At 46.3% G+C, this 24,305-nt stretch overlaps 1 protein-coding gene across 18 annotated transcripts in view; it reads left to right on the top strand.

Annotated features, from left to right (window-relative positions):
* The window catches only part of slmapa (sarcolemma associated protein a), a 136,997-nt gene that overhangs the window by 83,360 nt on the left and 29,332 nt on the right, over positions 1–24,305 (top strand). For 11 of the 18 annotated variants that reach the window (XM_036984317.1, XM_036984313.1, XM_036984314.1 and 8 more), the window contains 6 exons: positions 2,994–3,053; positions 7,199–7,273; positions 8,833–8,874; positions 13,033–13,116; positions 14,289–14,348; positions 23,371–23,571. In XM_036984317.1, coding sequence (XP_036840212.1) covers positions 2,994–3,053; positions 7,199–7,273; positions 8,833–8,874; positions 13,033–13,116; positions 14,289–14,348; positions 23,371–23,571 — 522 coding nt within the window. The remainder of the gene's footprint in view (positions 1–2,993; positions 3,054–7,198; positions 7,274–8,832; positions 8,875–13,032; positions 13,117–14,288; positions 14,349–23,370; positions 23,572–24,305) is intronic. The other 7 variants (XM_036984316.1, XM_036984312.1, XM_036984326.1 and 4 more) reach the window with 3 other exon arrangements.

Genomic DNA, 24,305 nt, shown 5'->3' with positions numbered 1-24,305 from the left:
CAGCTGAGGTGGGAGACTCTGTCCATAGGACAACAATCAGTCGTATATTGCACAAATCTGGCCTTTATGGAAGAGTGGCAAGAAGAAAGCCATTTCTTAAAGATATCCATAAAAAGTGTCGTTTAAAGTTTGCCACAAGCCACCTGGGAGACACCAACCTCACTGACCTCACTGAGCTCGAGCTGTTTTGCAAGGAGGAATGGGAAAAAATGTCAGTCTCTCGATGTGCAAAACTGATAGAGACATACCCCAAGCGACTTACAGCTGTAATCGCAGCAAAAGGTGGCGCTACAAAGTATTAACTTAAGGGGGCTGAATAATTTTGCACGCCCAATTTTTCAGTTTTTGATTTGTTAAAAAAGTTTGAAATATCCAATAAATGTCGTTCCACTTTATGATTGTGTCCCACTTGTTGTTGATTCTTCACAAAAAAATATAGTTTTATATCTTTATGTTTGAAGCCTGAAATGTGGCAAAAGGTCGCAAAGTTCAAGGGGGCCCGAATACTTTCGCAATGCACTGTATGTACTAGTTGGGGGACTCCAAAAGGCTCCTTAATAGCTTCTACCCCCAAGTCGTAAGACTGCTGAACAATTAATCAGATGGCCACCCAGACTATTTGCACCCGCTGCTACTCTCTGTTTATTATCTATGCATTGTCGGCTTCCCTCCGGGCCTGAGGGGACACACTTTCTAGCAGGCTTAAATTGAAGATGTGGCAAATAGGAGATGTAATATTGTCCACTATTATCCTCAGTAATTTTCCATCCAAGTTGTCAGACCCCGGTGGCTTGTCATTGTTGATGAACAACAATAATTTTCTCACCTCTTCCACACTGACTTTACAAAATCAAAATCTTTCATAATTTGATCAGATATTCTTGGAATGTGTAGTGTCAGCGTTTGTTGCTGGCATGTTTAGCCTAAGTTTGTTAATCTTGCCAGTTAAAAAAATAATGTAATTTGTTGGCAATATCAGTGGGTTTTGGAATGAATGAGCCATCTGATTCAGCGAATGATGAAGCAGAGTTTGCCTTTTTGCCCAAATTTTCATTTGAGGTGACCTAAAGCTTTTTAATATAATTCTTTGTCATTTATCTTTGTTTCATAGTGTAGTTTTCTTTTTATTCAGTTTAGTCACATTTCTCAATTTGCACTACGTTTGCCAATCAGTTGTGTAGCCAGACCTAGGTGCGAGTGTAAAATCTGATCTGTTAAAATGCTTTCTCCAATGTGCAGACAGTAGTCAGACTGTCAGGGTCGTGTCATCAGGATATTTAGGATTATGGATGATTATTCACAGGGGTTGAGGGTGAATTTGCCCCCCAGATGCTGATCTTTGGTCAGTTTTGTGTTTTCCCCACAAAAGTTTAAGGTTAGGATTGGGTGAAGGGGAAGCTGATCCTAGATCTGTACCTGAGGGCAACTTTACTGCAGAGCTACTGTGTAACGGAGGAGGAATACATGTACCACGAAGTTTCTGACATCCATTTCCTGTCCTACTGAAGCCTTTAGTTGACTGTGGTTTGGAGAATGCTGGCCGTCCACGCTGCCCGTGATGAAACCAGAGTTTTCTGTTGTCAAGGGAACTGCTGTGAGCTAAGAGTTTAGGGTTAGCCACATGTACTGTGACTCAGAGCAGGCTATTAGAATGGTTTCCTGGTATAGAATAATGTACCGTGTCTCAGGGCAGGCTATTAGAATGGTTTCCTGGTATAGGAGAATGTACCGTGTCTCAGGGCAGGCTATTAGAATGGTTTCCTGGTATAGGAGAATGTACCGTGTCTCAGGGCAGGCTATTAGAATGGTTTCCTGGTATAGGAGAATGTACCGTGTCTCAGGGCAGGCTATTAGAATGGTTTCCTGGTATAGGAGAATGTACCGTGTCTCAGGGCAGGCTATTAGAATGGTTTCCTGGTATAGGAGAATGTACCATGTCTCAGGGCAGGCTATTAGAATGGTTTCCTGGTATAGGAGTATGTACCGTGTCTCAGGGCAGGCTATTAGAATGGTTTCCTGGTATAGGAGTATGTACCGTGTCTCAGGGCAGGCTATTAGAATGGTTTCCTGGTATAGGAGAATGTACCGTGTCTCAGGGCAGGCTATTAGAAGGGCTTCCTGGTATAGGAGTATGTACCGTGTCTCAGGGCAGGCTGTTAGAATGGTTTCCTGGTATAGGAGAATGTACCGTGTCTCAGGGCAGGCTATTAGAATGGTTTCCTGGTATAGGAGTATGTACCGTGTCTCAGGGCAGGCTATTAGAATGGTTTCCTGGTATATGAGAATGTACCGTGTCTCAGGGCAGGCTATTAGAATGGTTTCCTGGTATAGGAGAATGTACCGTGTCTCAGGGCAGGCTATTAGAATGGTTTCCTGGTATAGGGGTATGTACCGTGTCTCAGGGCAGGCTATTAGAAGGGCTTCCTGGTATAGGAGAATGTACCGTGTCTCAGGGCAGGCTATTAGAAGGGCTTCCTTTGCATATTGCTTCTTCGTATAATTGCATAACTTGTTTTTCCTCTTCTTTTGAGACATTCACCGTCACTCTTTGGTTTTCTGCATGATAACACCACCTTTTTAACTTCATATTAGCCTTGCTGTGTGGTTCCTCTCTTGGACTGTCTGGGTGTTTTAACTTCCTTGTTCTGTTGCATGATGGGTACTGTAGTTTACCTGCCAGTGATGACTCTAGCTGTTGTTTTTGCACCGATCGTTTGTACTGTTCTGTACATTTTTACATCACACTGCTTTGAGTGGTACTGTGTTGAGAGAATTCCAGCATGCCAAATTAATTTAGCTTATTGCTGATTGGTTGATGAACAGCGTTTTATTTGGTTCGCTGTTCTTAAATGAGCTAACTACTTACTACTGCCGCTCAGAAGCTAGCCAGAGGCTAATCCTGAGACGAGGTCTAGAGATGGATGCTTCTCTCACTCAACAGGTGCCCCATTCAGTCATCGTCACGTTTTGACCTCAATTTCTCCCCTCTACAGCCGTGAAACAGTTGAAAGAAGCAGTGGGCTCGTCGTTGCACAAGCTGGCCAACTTTGACGGTAAGTGTTTGTTTTCTTGTTGTGTTTATGTGTGTGTTCTCGATGGTTTTGCTACTTGACTGAAGCCATATGGTTGTTTAGTCAGTCTACTTGGCTGAGGCCATATGGTTGTTTTAGTCAGTCTACTTGGCTGAGGTCATATGGTTGTTTAGTCAGTCTACTTGGCTGAAGCCATATGGTTGTTTTAGTCAGTCTGCTTGGCTGAGGTCATATGGTTGTTTAGTCAGTCTACTTGGCTGAGGCCATATGGTTGTTTTAGTCAGTCTACTTGGCTGAGGTCATATGGTTGTTTAGTCAGTCTACTTGGCTGAAGCCATATGGTTGTTTTAGTCAGTCTACTTGGCTGAGGTCATATGGTTGTTTTAGTCAGTCTACTTGGCTGAGGCCATATGGTTGTTTAGTCAGTCTACTTGGCTGAAGCCATATGGTTGTTTTAGTCAGTCTACTTGGCTGAAGCCATATGGTTGTTTTAGTCAGTCTACTTGGCTGAGGTCATATGGTTGTTTTAGTCAGTCTACTTGGCTGAAGCCATATGGTTGTTTTAGTCAGTCTACTTGGCTGAAGCCATATGGTTGTTTTAGTCAGTCTGCTTGGCTGAGGTCATATGGTTGTTTTAGTCAGTCTAATTGGCTGAAGCCATATGGTTGTTTAGTCAGGCTACTTGGCTGAAGCCATATGGTTGTTTTAGTCAGTCTACTTGGCTGAGGTCATATGGTTGTTTTAGTCAGTCTACTTGGCTGAAGCCATATGGTTGTTTTAGTCAGTCTACTTGGCTGAGGCCATATGGTTGTTTAGTCAGTCTACTTGGCTGAGGCCATATGGTTGTTTTAGTCAGTCTACTTGGCTGAAGCCATATGGTTGTTTTAGTCAGTCTGCTTGGCTGAAGCTATATGGTTGTTTTAGTCAGTCTACTTGGCTGAAGCCATATGGTTGTTTTAGTCAGTCTACTTGGCTGAAGCCATATGGTTGTTTTAGTCAGTCTGCTTGGCTGAGGTCATATGGTTGTTTTAGTCGGTCTGCTTGGCTGAAGCCATATGGTTGTTTTAGTCGGTCTGCTTGGCTGAAGCCATATGGTTGTTTTAGTCAGTCTGCTTGGCTGAAGCCATATGGTTGTTTTAGTCAGTCTGCTTGGCTGAGGTCATATGGTTGTTTTAGTCGGTCTGCTTGGCTGAAGCCATATGGTTGTTTTAGTCGGTCTGCTTGGCTGAAGCCATATGGTTGTTTTAGTCGGTCTGCTTGGCTGAAGCCATATGGTTGTTTTAGTCGGTCTGCTTGGCTGAAGCCATATGGTTGTTTTAGTCGGTCTGCTTGGCTGAAGCCATATGGTTGTTTTAGTCGGTCTGCTTGGCTGAAGCCATATGGTTGTTTTAGTCGGTCTGCTTGGCTGAAGCCATATGGTTGTTTTAGTCAGTCTGCTTGGCTGAAGCCATATGGTTGTTTTAGTCAGTCTGCTTGGCTGAAGCCATATGGTTGTTTTAGTCAGTCTGCTTGGCTGAAGCCATATGGTTGTTTTAGTCAGTCTGCTTGGCTGAAGCCATATGGTTGTTTTAGTCAGTCTACTTGGCTGAGGCCATATGGTTGTTTTAGTCAGTCTGCTTGGCTGAAGCCATATGGTTGTTTTAGTCAGTCTGCTTGGCTGAGGTCATATGGTTGTTTTAGTCAGTCTGCTTGGCTGAAGCCATATGGTTGTTTTAGTCGGTCTGCTTGGCTGAAGCCATATGGTTGTTTTAGTCAGTCTGCTTGGCTGAAGCCATATGGTTGTTTTAGTCAGTCTACTTGGCTGAAGCCATATGGTTGTTTTAGTCAGTCTGCTTGGCTGAAGCCATATGGTTGTTTTAGTCAGTCTACTTGTTATTATTATTTATTCAGGCCCAGGCATGTTCACTGAGTGATTGATCATTAGAAAATAAAATGAAACATTTAGTTAATTTTGATTGTACAAATGTGCTGGCATAAGTGTCGGGAGATGCGTTTTGCTCCTCTCAAATTTGAATATTAGGGACAGATACAATTTTTTTTTTTTGTATGCTGATTTCCAATACTTTTCCCTAAATGTAACTGATATGAGGTGTTATGACTAGAGGTCGACCGATTATGATTTTTCAACGTCGATACCGATTATTGTAGGACAACAAAAACCCGATACCGATTAATCAGCCAATGTTTTATTATTATTTTTGTTCTTTTTTTTTTCAAATTTATTTGTAATAATGACAATTACAACAATACTGAATGAACACTTATTTTAACTTAATATAATACATCAATAAAATCAATTTAGCCTCAAATAAATAATGAAACGTGTTCAATTTGGTTTAAATAAGACAAAAACAAAGTGTCGGAGAAGAAAGTAAAAGTGCAATATGTGCCATGTAAAAAAGCTAATGTTTCAGTTCCTTGTTCAGAACGTGAGAACAAATGAAAGCTGGTGGTTCCTTTTAACGAGTCTTCAATATTCCCAGGTAAGACGTTTTAGGTTGTAATTAATATAGTATTTTCGGACTATTTCTCTCTATACTATTTGTATTTCATATACCTTTGACTATTGGATGTTCTTATAGGTACTTTAGTATTGCCAGTGTAACAGTATAGCTTCCGTACCTCTCCTCGCCCCTACCTGGGCTTAAACCAGGAACACATCGACAACAGCCACACTCGAAGCAGCGTTACCCATGAAGAGCAAGGGGAACAACTACTCCAAGTCTCAGAGCGAGTGACGTTTGAAACGCTATTAGCACGCACCCCGCTAACTAGCTAGCCATTTCACATCACATCGTTACACCAGCCTAATCTTGGGAGTTGATAGGCTTGAAGTCAAAAACAGCAGAGCTGCTGACAAAACGCATGAAAGTGCTGTTTGAATGAATGCTTATGAGCCTGCTGGTGCCTACCATCGCTCAGTCAGACTGCTCTACCAAATCATAGACTTAATTATAACATAACACACAGAAATGCGAGCCTTAGGTCATCAATATGGTCGAATCCGGAAACTATCATCTCGAAAACAAGACGTTTATTCTTTCAGTGAAATACGGAACCGTTCTGTATTTTATCTAACGGGTGGCATCCCTAAGTCTAAATATTCCTGTTACATTGCACAACCTTAAATGTTATGTCAAAATTACATTAAATTCTGGCAAATTAGTTCGCAACGAGGCAGGCGACCCAAACTGTTGCATATACCCTGACTGCGTGCAATGAACGCAAGAGAAGTGACACAATTTCACCTGGTTAATATTGCCTGCTAACCTGGATTTCTTTTAGCTAAATATACAGTTTTAGAAATATATACTTCTGTGTATTGATTTTAAGAAAGGCGTTGATGTTTATGGTTCGGTACAGTCGTGTAATGATTGTGCTTTTTTCGCAAATGCGCTTTTGTTAAATCATCCCCCATTTGGTGAAGTTGGCTGTCTTTGTTAGGAAGAAATAGTCTTCACACAGTTCGCAACGAGCCAGGCGGCCCAAACTGCTGCATTTTCCCTGACTCTGTTACAAGAGAAGTGACACAATTTACCTAGTTATAAGAAATTCATGTTAGCAGGCAATATTAACTAAATATGCATGTTTAAAAATATATACTTGTGTATTGATTTTAAGAAAGGTATTGATGTTTATGGTTAGGTACACATTGGAGCAACGACAGTCCTATTTCGCGAATGCGCACCGCATCGATTATATGCAACGCAGGACACGCTAGATAAACTAGCAATAACATATATATATATATATAACTAATGCTAGCTAGCAACATACCTTGGCTTCTTACTGCATGCGCGTAACAGGCTCCTCATGAGGCAGGTAGTTAGAGCGTTGGACTAGTTAACCGAAAGGTTGCAAGATTGGATCCCCTGAACTGACAAGGTATAAATCTGTCGTTCTGCCCCTGATCAAGGCAGTTAACCCACCGTTCATAGGCCGTCATTGTAAATAAGAATGTGTTCTTAACTGACTTGCCTAGTTAAATAAAGGTTAAATAAAGGTATAAAAAAAAATAAAAAATTGGCGTCCAAAATTACCGATTTCCGATTGTTATGAAAACTTGAAATCGGCCCTAATTAATTGGCCATTCCGGTTAATCGGTCGACCTCTAGTTATGACCACGGTCTTACTAATGGCTGATCTCTATTATGTATCTGTCTCAGAGGTCATAGATGCCCACCTGCAGAACAACCAGACAGCAGAAGGAGACAGCCTTACCAGTCCTGACAGACTGAAAGGTAAAATACTGTTCATTACACAGGCTCTGTCGATGGATTAGCTGACGAGGACATGAAAACCATGTGGGCGCTTCCATGGGTCAGAAGTCGGCCTGTTGTGATTCTGGATGGCCAGATGGCTAGCAAGAATGACAAGAAACTGCCGTGTGGGGAATCTGAAGTGGCTCGTTTCAGCTCGTTCTTGATACCATGTCTTGTTTTGAGGTGTTTTGACTGATTTCATTGCAATGCTAATATGGCTAAAATTAGCTAGCTAGCTAACCAAGAGATGATATATAAGGTTACATGTGGTTAACCATCTTAGCCAACATCATCTGTTTTCCCCCCAAAGTTGCGCCCGCATTGGTTTTTGTTGCTTAACAACTGTTGGGTGTAAGAGAACTCGATCAACTCCTGTACATCACCACCCTGTGGTAATACCAGGTATTACTCTTCCAGAGAGTAAGGAGTCAGCTCTCTGTTTAGTTTCAGCTGGCCTGCTCTTTAAGGTCGGGTTATCTCTTTGGCATGTCTAAATCTCCTGTCCATCCTGAATCTGACCTGTCCTCTGGTTCTCCTGTCTATCCTGAATCTGACCTGTCCTCTCTGGTTCTCCTGTCCATCCTGAATCTGACCTGTCCTCTCTGGTTCTCCTGTCGATCCTGAATCTGACCTGTCCTCTCTGGTTCTCCTGTCGATCCTGAATCTGACCTGTCCTCTCTGGTTCTACTGTCTATCCTGAATCTGACCTGTCCTCTGTGGTTCTCCTGTCTATCCTGAATCTGACCTGTCCTCTCTGGTTCCCCTGTCTATCCTGAATCTGACCTGTCCTCTCTGGTTCTCCTGTCTATCCTGAATCTGACCTGTTCTCCTGTCTATCCTGAATCTGACCTGTCCTCTCTGGTTCTCCTGTCTATCCTGAATCTGACCTGTCCTCTCTGGTTCTCCTGTCTATCCTGAATCTGACCTGTCCTCTCTGGTTCTACTGTCTATCCTGAATCTGACCTGTCCTCTCTGGTTCTCCTGTCTATCCTGAATCTGACCTGTCCTCTCTGGTTCTCCTGTCTATCCTGAATCTGACCTGTCCTCTCTGGTTCTCCTGTCTATCCTGAATCTGACCTGTCCTCTCTGGTTCTCCTGTCTATCCTGAATCTGACCTGTCCTCTCTGGTTCTCCTGTCTATCCTGAGTCTGACCTGTCCTCTCTGGTTCTCCTGTCTATCCTGAGTCTGACCTGTCCTCTCTGGTTCTCCTGTCGATCCTGAATCTGCATGCTGCTCTTGGAGCTTTTCCCAGCCATGGTGTCTATTTATTGTAGGTAAAACTATTTTCAGGGCATTATTAGTTGAACCCTAGCCACGGGTCGGCTGTTAAACGTTCTCCAGGCACTCGACGTCTGTTCAGGGTCAGCTGTCTGAATGCAGCCAGGAGATTAAACTGCAGCTGAATCACACGACACTGATTTAATAATATCTATTTATATCTGACTTGGATCAAAGAAGAGACCAGGCCACTGACAAGGATTCTAGCAGCAGGGCACAGTAACTGACAGACCTCATCATGCCAATCGTTTTGTTTCAGAGAGGAAAAGGGTGGGAGGGAACATCAGAGATGCAACAAATGGTATGTCATCTCCCCCAAGATTACACAGATTACAGTACACACACACACCAGATTACGTAACACACACACCAGATTACGTAACACACACACACGCCAGATTACGTAACACACACACGCCAGATTACGTAACACACACACACGCCAGATTACGTAACACACACACACGCCAGATTACGTAACACACACACACGCCAGATTACGTAACACACACACACGCCAGATTACGTAACACACACACACGCCAGATTACGTAACACACACACACCCCAGATTACGTAACACACACACGCCAGATTACGTAACACACACACGCCAGATTACGTAACACACACACGCCAGATTACGTAACACACACACGCCAGATTACGTAACACACACACGCCAGATTACGTAACACACACACGCCAGATTACGTAACACACACACGCCAGATTACGTAACACACACGCGCCAGATTACGTAACACACACGCGCGCCAGATTACGTAACACACACACGCGTGCCAGATTACGTAACACACGCGCGCGCCAGATTACGTAACACACACGCCAGATTAGAGTAACACACACACCAGATTAGAGTAACACACACGCCAGATTAGAGTAACACACACACCAGATTACAGTAACACACACACCAGATTACAGTACACACACACACACACACCAGATTACGTAACACACACACACACACCAGATTAGAGTAACACACAAACACACACCAGATTAGAGTAACACACAAACACACACCAGATTAGAGTAACACAAACACACACCAGATTAGAGTAACACACACCAGATTAGAGTAACACACACACACCAGATTAGAGTAACACACACACACCAGATTAGAGTAACACACACACCAGATTACAGTAACACACACACCAGATTACAGTACACGCACACACACACCAGATTACGTAACACGCACACACACACCAGATTACGTAACACGCACACACACCAGATTACGTAACACGCACACACACACACACCAGATGACGTAACACGCACACACACACACACCAGATGACGTAACACGCACACACACACCAGATGACGTAACACGCACACACACACCAGATTACGTAACACGCACACACACACCAGATTACGTAACACGCACACACACCAGATTACGTAACACGCACACACACCAGATTACGTAACACGCACACACACCAGATTACGTAACACGCACACACACACCAGATTACGTAACACGCACACACACACCAGATTACGTAACACGCACACACACACCAGATTACGTAACACGCACACACACACCAGATTACGTAACACGCACACACACACCAGATTACGTAACACGCACACACACCAGATTACGTAACACGCACACACACACACCAGATTACCGTAACACACACACCTGCCTACCAGGGGGGGTCCCCGCAGACCCCACTATAGGGTAGAGGTCTTCATGGGTCCAAAAAGACAAGTTCTGAAATGGACCTGGGGCGTTGTCACACGGACCTGGCCCGATTCAAGGGAGGGAGGCAGCAGAAGATAAATGTTTTTGAGCTACTTTATTAACCCGAGCTGATAAAACGTGACAGTCAGATGACCTCACCTCATACCCCCTGGCAGTCAGATGACCACACCTCATACCCCCTGGCAGGCAGATAGATGACCTCACCTCATACCCCCTGGCAGTCAGATAGATGACCTCACCTCATACCCCCTGGCAGGCAGATAGATGACCTCACCTCATACCCCCTGGCAGGCAGTCAGATGACCACACCTCATACCCCCTGGCAGGCAGATGACCTCACCTCATACCCCCTGGCAGTCAGATGACCTCACCTCATACCCCCTGGCAGGCAGTCAGATGACCACACCTCATACCCCCTGGCAGGCAGATGACCTCACCTCATACCCCCTGGCAGTCAGATGACCTCACCTCATACCCCCTGGCAGGCAGTCAGATGACCACACCTCATACCCCCTGGCAGGCAGATGACCTCACCTCATACCCCCTGGCAGTCAGATGACCTCACCTCATACCCCCTGGCAGGCAGTCAGATGACCACACCTCATACCCCCTGGCAGGCAGATGACCTCACCTCATACCCCCTGGCAGTCAGATGACCTCACCTCATACCCCCTGGCAGTCAGTCAGATGACCTCACCTCATACCCCCTGGCAGGCAGATGACCTCACCTCATACCCCCTGGCAGTCAGATGACCTCACCTCATACCCCCTGGCAGGCAGATAGATGACCTCACCTCATACCCCCTGGCAGGCAGATGACCTCACCTCATACCCCCTGGCAGTCAGATGACCTCACCTCATACCCCCTGGCAGGCAGATAGATGACCTCACCTCATACCCCCTGGCAGGCAGTCAGATGACCACACCTCATACCCCCTGGCAGGCAGATAGATGACCTCACCTCATACCCCCTGGCAGTCAGATGACCTCACCTCATACCCCCTGGCAGTCAGATGACCACACCTCATACCCCCTGGCAGGCAGTCAGATGACCTCACCTCGTACCCCCTGGCAGTCAGATGACCTCACCTCATACCCCCTGGCAGTCAGATGACCTCACCTCATACCCCCTGGCAGTCAGATGACCTCACCTCGTACCCCCTGGCAGTCAGGCAGATAGATGACCTCACCTCATACCCCCTGGCAGTCAGATGACCTCACCTCATACCCCCTGGCAGTCAGATGACCTCACCTCATACCCCCTGGCAGTCAGATGACCACACCTCATACCCCCTGGCAGGCAGTCAGATGACCTCACCTCGTACCCCCTGGCAGTCAGATGACCTCACCTCATACCCCCTGGCAGTCAGATGACCTCACCTCATACCCCCTGGCAGTCAGATGACCTCACCTCGTACCCCCTGGCAGTCAGGCAGATAGATGACCTCACCTCATACCCCCTGGCAGTCAGATGACCACACCTCATACCTCCTGGCAGTCAGGCAGATAGATGACCACACCTCATACCCCCTGGCAGTCAGATGACCTCACCTCATACCCCCTGGCAGTCAGATAGATGACCACACCTCATACCCCCTGGCAGTCAGGCAGTCAGATGACCTCACCTCATACCCCCTGGCAGTCAGATAGATGACCACACCTCATACCCCCTGGCAGTCAGGCAGATAGATGACCACACCTCATACCCCCTGGCAGTCAGATAGATGACCACACCTCATACCCCCTGGCAGTCAGATAGATGACCACACCTCATACTCCCTGGCAGTCAGATAGATGACCACACCTCATACCCCCTGGCAGTCAGATAGATGACCACACCTCATACCCCCTGGCAGTCAGATGTCCACACCTCATACCTCCTGGCAGTCAGGCAGATAGATGACCACACCTCATACCCCCTGGCAGTCAGATGACCTCACACCCCCTGGCAGTCAGATAGATGACCACACCTCATACCCCCTGGCAGTCAGATAGATGTCCACACCTCATACCCCCAGGCAGTCAGGCAGATGGATGACCACACCTCATACCCCCTGGCAGTCTGGCAGATAGATGACCACACCTCATACCCCCTGGCAGTCAGGCAGTCAGATGACCTCACCTCATACCCCCTGGCAGTCAGATAGATGTCCACACCTCATACCCCCTGGCAGTCAGATGACCTCACCTCATACCCCCTGGCAGTCAGGCAGATGGATGACCACACCTCATACCCCCTGGCAGTCAGGCAGATAGATGACCACACCTCATACCCCCTGGCAGTCAGGCAGTCAGATGACCTCACCTCATACCCCCTGGCAGTCAGATAGATGACCACACCTCATACCCCCTGGCAGTCAGGCAGATGGATGACCACACCTCATACCCCCTGGCAGTCAGATAGATGACCACACCTCATACCCCCTGGCAGTCAGGCAGATAGATGACCACACCTCATACCCCCTGGCAGTCAGGCAGATAGATGACCACACCTCATACCCCCTGGCAGACAGATAGATGACCATGGATGGATGGAGACAAGGGGAGCAAGCCAACTGAAGCAACAGGGGGGGGGGGTCGTGACATGTGTACTGTTTCAATATTGCTTATTGACTTAAACCTACTTGACATTCTGTTACATTTACATGTGGTTTTATTAGTTTGGTAGTTCTGTTGTAAGTGGTCTGTCCCTCTGTCCAGTAGAAAACCTAGTGGATGCTAAAGAGTCGGACATGTCAGATACACTGAGTCCCAGCAAAGATCGCAGCAGTGACGACACGTCAGGTAAAACACCTTGAACAACCAGACACTGTTAACACCTCTTATTATATTAACAATGAACAACCAGACACTGTTAACACCTCTTATTATATTAACAATGAACAACCAGACACTGTTAACACCTCTTATTATATTAACAATGAACAACCAGACACTGTTAACACCTCTTATTATTTTAACCATGAACAACCAGACACTGTTAACACCTCTTATTATATTAACAATGAACAACCAGACGCTGTTAACACCTCTTATTATATTAACAATGAACAACCAGACACTGTTAACACCTCTTATTATATTAACAATAAACAAACAGACACTGTTAACACCTTATTATATTAACAATGAACAACCAGACACTGTTAACACCTCTTATTATATTAACAATGAACAACCAGACACTGTTAACACCTTATTATATTAACAATGAACAACCAGACACTGTTAACACCTCTTATTATATTAACAATGAACAACCAGACACTGTTAACACCTCTTATTATATTAACAATGAACAACCAGACACTGTTAACACCTTATTATATTAACAATGAACAACCAGACACTGTTAACACCTCTTATTATATTAACAATGAACAACCAGACACTGTTAACACCTCTTATTATATTAACAATGAACAACCAGACGCTGTTAACACCTCTTATTATATTAACAATGAACAACCAGACACTGTTAACACCTCTTATTATATTAACAATGAACAACCAGACACTGTTAACACCTGTTATTATATTAACAATGAACAACCAGACACTGTTAACACCTCTTATTATATTAACAAGTCTAGATTTTTTAGTGAATTTTTAGTTGACAGGTATGTTGATATTTTTAATTTAATTTTAAGGACTGACGTAGTTAAATTACTGTTTATGACTTTATATAAATTCATAACGTCAACCAGTCTTCACTATGTTTATAAGATGGTAACCAATGTAAACAAAAAATGTTTTATGTTAATCAATTCTAACTAGGACATAATCAGCATGGCGTGCTCGTGAATCTCTATCCCGAGCAGAACCACAGGATGGCTATTGATTTAGTTTGTCACTCAATGCCTCTCTGGCTGTTTGGCCTGGTCTGGTCCCAGCTCACTGTTAATCCTCTCTGTTCCTCTTCTCTTTCTGTCCTCTCTCTCTCTCTCTCTGTGTAGACGGAAACATGGATGATCATGAGCTGAACGAGCCACAGAACAGGGTCGCCCTGCTCAAAGGTAATACATATATATGTGAATATAGATTTACTTCTCAATGTTGGTTAAGACTAGTTTATTATGCGTTAGTGTGGTTGCCATCAAATCTTGTTGTGTGGAGGCAACGGTGGGTCACTTCAACGGTGGGTCACTTCAACGGTGGGTCACTTCAACGGTGGGTCACTTCAACGGTGGGTCACTTCAACGGTGGGTCACTTCAACGGTGGGTCACTTCAACGGTGGGTCACTTCAACGGTGGGTCACTTCAACGGTGGGTCACTTCTACGGTGGGTCACTTCTACGGTGGGTCACTTCTACGGTGGGTCACTTCAACGGTGGTTCACTTCTACGGTGGTTCACTTCAACGGTGGGTCACTTCAACGGTGGGTCGCTGCCAGTGATGGGGATGTTGTACGATGAACATTTTGATTAGATAAGTTCAGTACTGGTAAAGCAGAGTACTGTAAACCGGGCTGTTTGGAAATGGCCACACGTTTTTTTTTATTTTTTTTTACTGTCAATACGGTCTTCAAAAAATGTAAATATTTGTAGCTTATATTTAAGTAAAGAGAGACCGGAGCCTTGTGAGTCCACTGTTGTGCAGCAGGCGCCAGGTGATCTAGTTACATTAGGGAATTCACTACTGGATATTTACCCACTGGTTTGCTAACCTAGTAGCTTGTTACCTAGCTCAGTGGTTAGCGTCTTCCAAAATCAAGCTTCTCTTGGTAACAGCAGAGACATCCCCTCCTGGGACAAGAGCCTTGCTGTTTAATATTGGTTTTGTTCGCGCAACAAACTGTGTACCCTTTTTTTTTAGTTGTATAACTTTATGAACTGGGATGTCCTTCCTGCATATAGTTTGTCAGAGACTGTATAAAATGTTCGTAAATGCGCTCGTTAGCATTTAGATGGGATTTACTTGTACTTGTTTAGCATTACTATCCTTCGGATTACTGAGTATCAGTGAGGTTATAAATAGCGCCCCTTGTGTTCAGTGCATGTATTACCAAATAGCACCTTATTCCCTATATAGTGCAGCACTTTTGACCAGAGCCCTATTGCCTATATAGTGCAGCACTTTTGACCAGAGCCCTATTGCCTATATAGTGCAGCACTTTTGACCAGAGCCCTATTCCCTATATAGTGCAGCACTTTTGACCAGAGCCCTATTCCCTATATAGTGCAGCACTTTTGACCAGAGCCCTATTCCCTATATAGTGCAGCACTTTTGACCAGAGCCCTATTCCCTATATAGTGCAGCACTTTTGACCAGAGCCCTATTCCCTATATAGTGCAGCACTTTTGACCAGAGCCCTATTCCCTATATTCTGCAGCACTTTTGACCAGAGCCCTATTCCCTATATAGTGTAGCACTTTTGACCAGAGCCCTATTCCCTATATTCTGTAGCACTTTTGACCAGAGCCCTATTCCCTATATAGTGCAGCACTTTTGACCAGAGCCCTATGGCTATTAGTAGTGCACTATATAGGGAGCCATTTGGATGATATCAGGCCAGTCAACCTGGCAGGGTGTGGTATATGGTGTCGAGTTAGGGAGAGCTTTGTGGGGGTGTCGGGTTAGGGAGAGCTTTGTGGGGGTGTCGGGTTAGGGAGAGCTTTGTGGGGGTGTCGGGTTAGGGAGAGCTTTGTGGGGGTGTCGGGTTAGGGAGAGCTTTGTGGGGGGTGTCGGGTTAGGGAGAGCTTTGTGGGGGTGTCGGTTAGGGAGAGCTTTGTGGGGGTGTCGGGTTAGGGAGAGCTTTGTGGGGGTGTCGGGTTAGGGAGAGCTTTGTGGTGGGGTGTCGGGTTAGGGAGAGCTTTGTGGGGGTGTCGGGTTAGGGAGAGCTTTGTGGGGGGTGTCGGGTTAGGGAGAGCTTTGTGGGGGGTGTCTGTTTAGGGAGAGGTTTGTGGGGGGTGTCGGGTTAGGGAGAGCTTTGTGGGGGGTGTCGGGTTAGGGAGAGCTTTGTGGGGGGTGTCGGGTTAGGGAGAGCTTTGTGGGGGGTGTCGGGTTAGGGAGGTCAGAGGCCGAACTTGGCTAGTCGGGGACACTTCTGGCAAGTTCACTTTGGTTAACGGTGAACTCGCCTTTTAGCTGTGGAGTTGACAAGTCTCAACAACTGTCTTGGCTGTGTGCATAGGGTCGTTGTCCTGTTGGAAGGTGAACCTTTGCCCTAGTCTGAGGTCCTGAACGCTCTGGAGCAGGTTTTCATCAAGGATCTTTCTCCTTTGCTCCATTCATCTTTGCCTCGATCCTGACCAGTCTCCCAGTCCCTGCCGCTGAAAAACATCCCCACAGCATGATGCTGCCACCACCATGCTTCACCGTAGAGATAGTGCCAGGTTTCCTCCAGACGTGACGGTTGGCATTCAGGCCAAAGAGTTCAATCTTGGTTTCATCAGACCAGAGAATCTTTTTTCTCATTTTGTGATAGTCTTTAGGTGCCTTTGGCAAACTCTAAGCCTGCAGTCATGTGCCTTTTACTAAGTAGTAGCTTCCGTCTGGCCACTCTACCATTAAAGGCCTGATTGGAGTGCTGCAGATATTTTTGTCCTTCTGGAAGGTTCTCCCATCTCCACAGATGAACTATAGAGCTCTGTCAGAGTGACCATTGGGTTCTTGGTCACCTCCCTGACCAAGGCCCTTCTGCTCGATTGCTCAGTTTGGCCGGCCGGCCAGCTCTTGGGAAAGTCTTGGCTGTTCAAAACTTCAAGTTAAGAATGATGGAGGTCACTGTGTTCTTGGGGACCTTCAATGCTGCAGAAATGTGTTGGTACCCTTCCCCAGATCTGTGCCTCAACACAATCCTGTCTCTGAGCTCTATAGAAAATTCCCTTGACCTCATGGTTTGGTTTCTGCTCTGACATGCACTGGGAACTGTGGGACCTTATATAGACAGGTGTGTGTCTTTCCAAATCATGTCCAATCAATTGAATTTACCACAGGTGGACTCTAATCAAGTTGTAGAAACATCTCAAGGATGATCAATGGAAACAGGATGCACCTGAGCTCAATTTCGAGTCTCATAGCACAAGGTCTGAATACTAATGTAAATATATGTTTTTGCTTTGTCATTGTGGGGTATTGTAGATTGAGGGGCAGAAAATATACGATTTTAGAATGAGGCTGTAACGTAACAAAATGTGGAAAAAGTCTAGGAGTCTGAATACTTTTGCCGAAAACATTGTGTGAGTGTGACTATATGTGTCTTTGACACTGTGTTTGTGTGACTGTGACACTGTGTGACTGTGACACTGTGTGACTGTGACACTGTGTGACTGTGACACTGTGTGTGACTGTGACACTGTGTGTGACTGTGACACTGTGTGTGACTGTGACGCTGTGTGTGACTGTGTGTGACTGTGTGTGACTGTGTGTGTGACTGTGTCTGTGAGACTGTGTGTGTCTGTGAGACTGTGTGTGTCTGCGAGACTGTATTTACTCTGATCCCTCTAATTGTCTCTGTAATATCCCCGACGGAACAGAAGCCCTGGCAGCGGTCTGTCTGTCAGGTCGGTCATTACATTCATCATCACACTGAACACCTGTTTTTATCCGAAATCGTTGTTTTTAGTCTGTCTGCTACCACCAAGGTCAACTGATGACTTCATCAGGATCGTGTTATCAACTCCATGTTGATAAGTCCGGCTTTTAATGGCAGGGTTAACCTTGGTCTCTGCTCCCATTCAAGCAGTCTGCCAACTCTACTGCTTTCAGATCCATTGTATATCTCAACTGCTTTCATTATGAGAGACTGACTGAGTTCTGGTCAGTCAGTCTGCCAACTCTACTGCTTTCAGAGCCATTGTATATCTCAGCTGCTTTCATTATGAGAGACTGACTGACTGACTGACAGAACAGAAACTGTGGATAGATGGCGGTATTCGCTGAAAACTGAAAGCGCAAACCACCGCATTTAACCATGACAAGGTGACTGGGAATATGGTCAGATACAAACAGTGTAGTTATTCCCTCCGTAAGGCAATCAGACAGGCAGAACGTCAGTACTGAGACAAAGTGGAGTCGCAATCCAAAGGCTCAGACAGGAGACGTATGTGGTAGGGTCTATAGACAATCACGGATTACGAAGGGAAAATCAGCCGCATCGCGGACACCGACGGGACCCTGACGTGGATAACACAGTGCCACCGACACGGCCCGCTACCAAGGACTCTTGGCATTTCTGCTCCGTGGCCGACATTTAAACCCTCGCAAGGCTACCGGCCCAGACGGCATCCCGAGCAGACAGTTTGCGGACATAGTCAATCGCTCCCTATTCCAGTCTGTTGTCCCGACTTAATTCACGATGGCCACCATTGTTCCTGTACCCAAGAAAGCAAAGGTAACTGAACCTAATGACTATCGCCTCGTAGCACTCACTTCTGTTACCATGAAGTGCTTTGAGAGTCAAGTTAAGGATCATATTACCTCCACCCTACAGGCCACCCTAGACCCACTTCAATTTGCGTAGTGCCCCAATAGATCCACAGACAATGCACACTGCCCTATCCCATATGGACAAGAGGAATACCTATTTAAGAATGCTGTTCTTTGACTACAACTCAGCATTCAACACCATTGTACCCTCCAAGCTCATCATTAAGCTCTGGGTCCTGGGTCTGAAACCTCCACTGATACTCAACACTGGGGCCACACAAGGGTGCATGCTGAGCCCCATCCTGTACTCTGTGTTCACCCATGACTGTGCAGACGACACAACAGTAGTAGGTCTGATTACCAACAACAACGAGACGGCCTACAGGGAGGAGGTGAGGGCCCTCGGAGTGTGGTGTCAGGAAAATAACCTGTCACTCAACATCAACAAAACAAAGGAGCTGATCATGGACAGGAAACAGCAGAGGGAGCACTCCCATATCCACATCGACGGGACCGCAGTGGAGCAGGTGGAAAGCTTGAAGTTCCTCGGCGTACACATCACTGACGATCTGAAATAGTCCACCCACACAGACAGTGTGCTGAAGAACCTCAGGAGGCTGAAGAAATTTAGCTCGTCACCTAAAACCCTGACTGACTTGTACAGATGAACAATTGAGAGCATCCTGTCAGGTTGTATCACTGCCTGGTACGGCAACTGCTCCGCCCAAAGTACCTGCCCTCCAGGACACCTACAGCACCCGATGTCACAGGTAGGCCAAAAAGATCATCAAGGACATCAACCACCCGAGCCAAGGCCTGTTCAGCCGCTATGATCCAGAAGGCGAGCTCAGTACAGGTGCATCAAAGCTGGGACCGAGAGACTGGAAAAACAGCTTCTATCTCAAGGCCATCAGACTGTTAAACAGCCATCACTAGCCGGTTTCAACCTGGTAACGCAACCCTGCACCTTAGAGGCTGCTGCCCTATATACATAGACCTCGATTCACTGGTCACTTTAATAATGGAACACCTGTCACTCTAATGATGTTTACGTGCTGCTTTACTCATCTCATAATGTATATACTGTATTCTATTCTACTGTATTTTAGTCCATGACACTCCGACATTGCTCAATCTAATATTTATATATTTCTTCATTCCATTCTTTTACTTTAGATTTGTGTGTGTTGTGACTTGTTAGAAACTACTGCACTGTTGGAGCTAGGAACACAAACAATTTACTACACCCGCAACAACATCTGCTAAGTATGTGTGTGACCAATAACATTTGATTTAATTTGACAAGTCTCTCCTTTTTAAATTCCTTGGGAAGTGTACGAATCCACACCTTCAAGAGAGAAGGGTAGAGAATTGGACCACAGCATTGATAGGACTGTTGGCTGTTGCATATATATACTCAGTAGCCAGTTTATTGGTTCGCTCCTGCAGACAGTGAGTCACGTGGTCGTGTCTTGTTATATAAAGCAGGCAGATGGGCATCCAGGCATTCAGTTACTGTTCCATCGGACAGTTTATTAGGTACACCGTCCCATTCACCATAATGGATGGCTCCTGCAGACAGTGAGTCACGTGGTCGTGTCTTGTTATATAAAGCAGGCAGATGGGCATCCAGGCATTCAGTTATTGTTCCATCGGACAGTTTATTAGGTACACCGTCCCATTCACCATAATGGATGGCTCCTGCAGACAGTGAGTCACGTGGTCTTGTTATATAAAGCAGGCAGACAGGCATCCAGGCATTCAGTTACTGTTCGATGGAACGTTAGAAGGGGCCATTATTCATGGTGCCTTTCAGCAATATGGCACCTAAGCAACTTTAAGCATGGTCTGATCGTCGGGTACCAGGCGAGCCGGATCCAGTATTTCAAACGTCCGACAGAGAATGGGGCGATAAACTAACAACATCCAGTCAGTGGCATTTCTGTGGGTGGAAAAACAGCTTGTGGATGAGAGAATTCGAAGGAGAATGGCAAGAATCGTGCTAATAAGCGAGGCACAAACATAAAAATAACAGCACAGAGCAGCATCTCTGAACACACCTCGTCGGTCTTCGTCATGGTTATTGCAGCAGACGACCACACCGGGTTCAGACGAACACACACTCCTATCAGCTTAAAACGGGGGGGGGGGGAGAAGAGTCATGGTGTGACTGAACCCCACTAGAGGGAACTGTTGAGACAGTGATAGATGTTGGTTGGTTGGTACTGTTTAACTTCATCCACTGAATACTGTATTTATTCATGGGACACATGACACATGGAAGAATATTTCAACTTAATCGATACTAGATGGAGGGTTGGAGGAAGGGAGGGTTGGAGGAAGGGAGGGTTGGAGAGGAAGGGAGAGAGGGGAAGGGAGGGAGGGAAGGGTAGATTGTCTCATTTCATCATAGATATGTAATGGCCATATGTGTTAGTCACTGTAAAGTAAATACTCTCCTTGGTCACCATCTGACACACACCAGTCTGGAGGGTGAAGTCACAAGCTCTGCTGATTGGCTGCTGCATAGCAACCTAGTGGTGCCAAAAGCCCAGGTCTGCCCTATACATTTCCATTACAATTGCCAGAACAGCCAACCTTGACACTTTTGGTCTCTAAAATATCTTTCTAATGAAGAAGTTGTATCCCCCGCGTGAATTATTTGAAGGTTTACTACAAATATAAAATATATTGAATTCAATAGTGATGCTTTCTGACAAGAACATGTCATGACACAAGCTGGCAGCTCCATTAACCTCTCAGGCAGGAGGAAAACGTTGACCCATGATCCTTTTGAGATTATTCATGGTGCCTTTCAGCAAAATGGCACCCTTCAAATTCAAAAAGTTCCCCGGGCTTCGTGCGCCATCGGGAGTTGACGGGGAGGACGTCAGCGCCGTCACCATTTACTGGTTTTAACGGAGAGATCAGCAGATATAAACAGCGTCATGACATCAGTGTTAAACATCTGGTGTGTGATCTGTGATGTGAGATGGTTGGCTTGTGGTCCTCCCTGCCCCCCAGACCACATCATCCCCAAAGGACCTTCACACTCCAAGACTCTCAACCACATCAAACACACAACCCTTCAGCAGTCATCACCCCAGACAGGGTCCTGGTCTGAAGTAGGGGGGGCAACCCTGATGCGGTTAGGGCTAGGTGGGGGGGTGGACCCCGACGCGGTTAGGGCTAGGTGGGGGGGCCCTGATGCGGTTAGGGCTAGGTGGGGGGGGGGACCCCGACGCGGTTAGGGCTAGGTGGGGGGGGGACCCCGACGCGGTTAGGGCTAGGTGGGGGGGTGGACCCCGACGCGGTTAGGGCTAGGTGGGGGGGTGGACCTTGACGCGGTTAGGGCTAGGTGGGGGGGTGGACCCCGACGCGGTTAGGGCTAGGTGGGGGGGTGGACCCCGACGCGGTTAGGGCTAGGTGGGGGGGTGGACCCCGACGCGGTTAGGGCTAGGTGGGGGGGTGGACCCCGATGTGGTTAGGGCTAGGTGGGGGGGTGGACCTCGACGCGGTTAGGGCTAGGTGGGGGGGTGGACCCCGATGCGGTTAGGGCTAGGTGGGGGGGGGGGGGGCCTGATGCGGTTAGGGCTAGGTGGGGGGGGAACAGGTTCAGAGTTCAACACAATAACTTCTGAAATACTCTCACGCTGTCTGTTGTGCAACATCGTTCAAATGGGGACCCTCTCCCCTTCCAGGTCTGTATGCGGCTGACTGCATTAGTGGGTTCTGTCCCAAATGGCACTCCGTTCCCCTATGTAGTGCACCGCGTGTTAACCAGAGCACTATTGGCCCTGGTCAAAAGTAGTGCACTATATATAGGGAATGGGGGGGGGGTCCCATTGGGGCCGCAGACTAGGACTGTCGTCTGGTAGTGATTAGTGACTGAGGTATTTCGTGGTTAACTTGGCTACCAGATCCATTCCCTCATCGTCACTTTGTCAGTGAAGTTACATCATTAGAACGTGTAAGTTCAATAGTCTGCTGTTGATTTTCAAACCGGCCTGGACTCCATTACGCCGTAGAATCCGTGTGTTAGTCTGCTGCTTGTGGGAGATGTTCTGTAATTTCATCTTTAGTCTAGGGGGTTGCTGGGATGATAAACCCAAAAATTACAGACACAGACATTGACCTCTTACTGAAGCATTTAGTTTAGGTTGGTCATTTTGGGTGATTTTTGCAACACAAACACATTCCTGCAGATCGGTATTACCGAATGTGCCCACAAGGGACGCCATTTCAACAGGGATCTTGATCCAGGAAGGGATGGAATGTCTCTGCTGTAACCATTGAAGTTTGATCTTGACATTTAGCCACTTAGCCACTTAGCTAGCAAGTTAGCAAACCAAATGTATAGCTGGACTCCGGAGCTGGATATCATTTATTTGACACCTCTTAGATTTCTTGCAGTTATAAGCGGTGGTGTAGCACGGACCCCCCCAGCCGCCCACTGGGCTGATTTTTAAATGGAACCATTCAGCGTCTTGAAACGAAGTACATTCACCTTAAGATTGTAGAGTGTATGTCCCAGTCTGTCCCTATGTCTAACTACCTTGTCCTCTCTCCAGGCGAGCTCCATCGGGCCAACCTGGATGGACAGTCCACTATTGTCCACTATGTGTCCCTCCCTGTCTAACTGTCCCCTCTGTCCACTCCTCTCTTCAGATGAGCTCAGTCGCGCCAACCTGGAGCCCGGGGACACAGAGCAGGTGATTAACCACCTCCACAGAGAGCTGCTGGAGGCCCAGGAGTTGGCCAACACAGGCAAGCAGAAGTGTCTGGAGCTCCAGGCCTTACTGGAGGAGGAGAGGAGGAGTAACAGGCAGCAGACTGAGGAGTCAGCCAAGCAGATCCAGTACCTACAGAGTGAGTATAGTACATTAGAGTATAGTACAGATCAGTACCTACAGACTGAGGAGTCAGCCAAGCAGATCCAGTACCTACAGAGTGAGTATAGAACAGATCAATACCTACAGAGTGAGGAGTCAGCCAAGCAGATCCAGTACCTACAGAGTGAGTATAGAACAGATCAATACCTACAGAGTGAGTATAGAACAGATCAATACCTACAGAGTGAGTATAGAACAGATCAATACCTACAGAGTGAGTATAGTACGGATCAGTACATTAGAGTATAGTACAGATCAGCACCTACAGAGTTGAGTATTGTACAGATCAGTACCTACAGAGTGAGTATAGAACAGATCAATACCTACAGAGTGAGTATAGTACGGATCAGTACATTAGAGTAGAGTACAGATCAGCACCTACAGAGTTGAGTATTGTACAGATCAGTACCTACAGAGTGAGTATAGAACAGATCAATACCTACAGAGTGAGTATAGTACGGATCAGTACATTAGAGTATAGTACAGATCAGCACCTACAGAGTTGAGTATTGTACAGATCAGTACCTACAGAGTGAGTATAATACAGACCAGTACATTAAAGTATAGTACTAATTTAGGGACTAATTTAGACTTTAGACACCAGGTGGGTGATTCCCCTCTAATCAGGGACTGATTTAGACTTTAGACATCAGGTGGGTGATTCCCCTCTAATCAGGGACTGATTTAGACTTTAGACATCAGGTGGGTGAT

This window comes from Oncorhynchus mykiss, chromosome 7 (genome assembly GCF_013265735.2).
Source record: "Oncorhynchus mykiss isolate Arlee chromosome 7, USDA_OmykA_1.1, whole genome shotgun sequence".
Classification (NCBI taxonomy): Eukaryota; Metazoa; Chordata; class Actinopteri; order Salmoniformes; family Salmonidae; genus Oncorhynchus; species Oncorhynchus mykiss.
The sequence above is the reverse complement of the archived record's forward strand: the minus strand, read 5'-3'. Positions and strand labels throughout refer to the sequence as shown.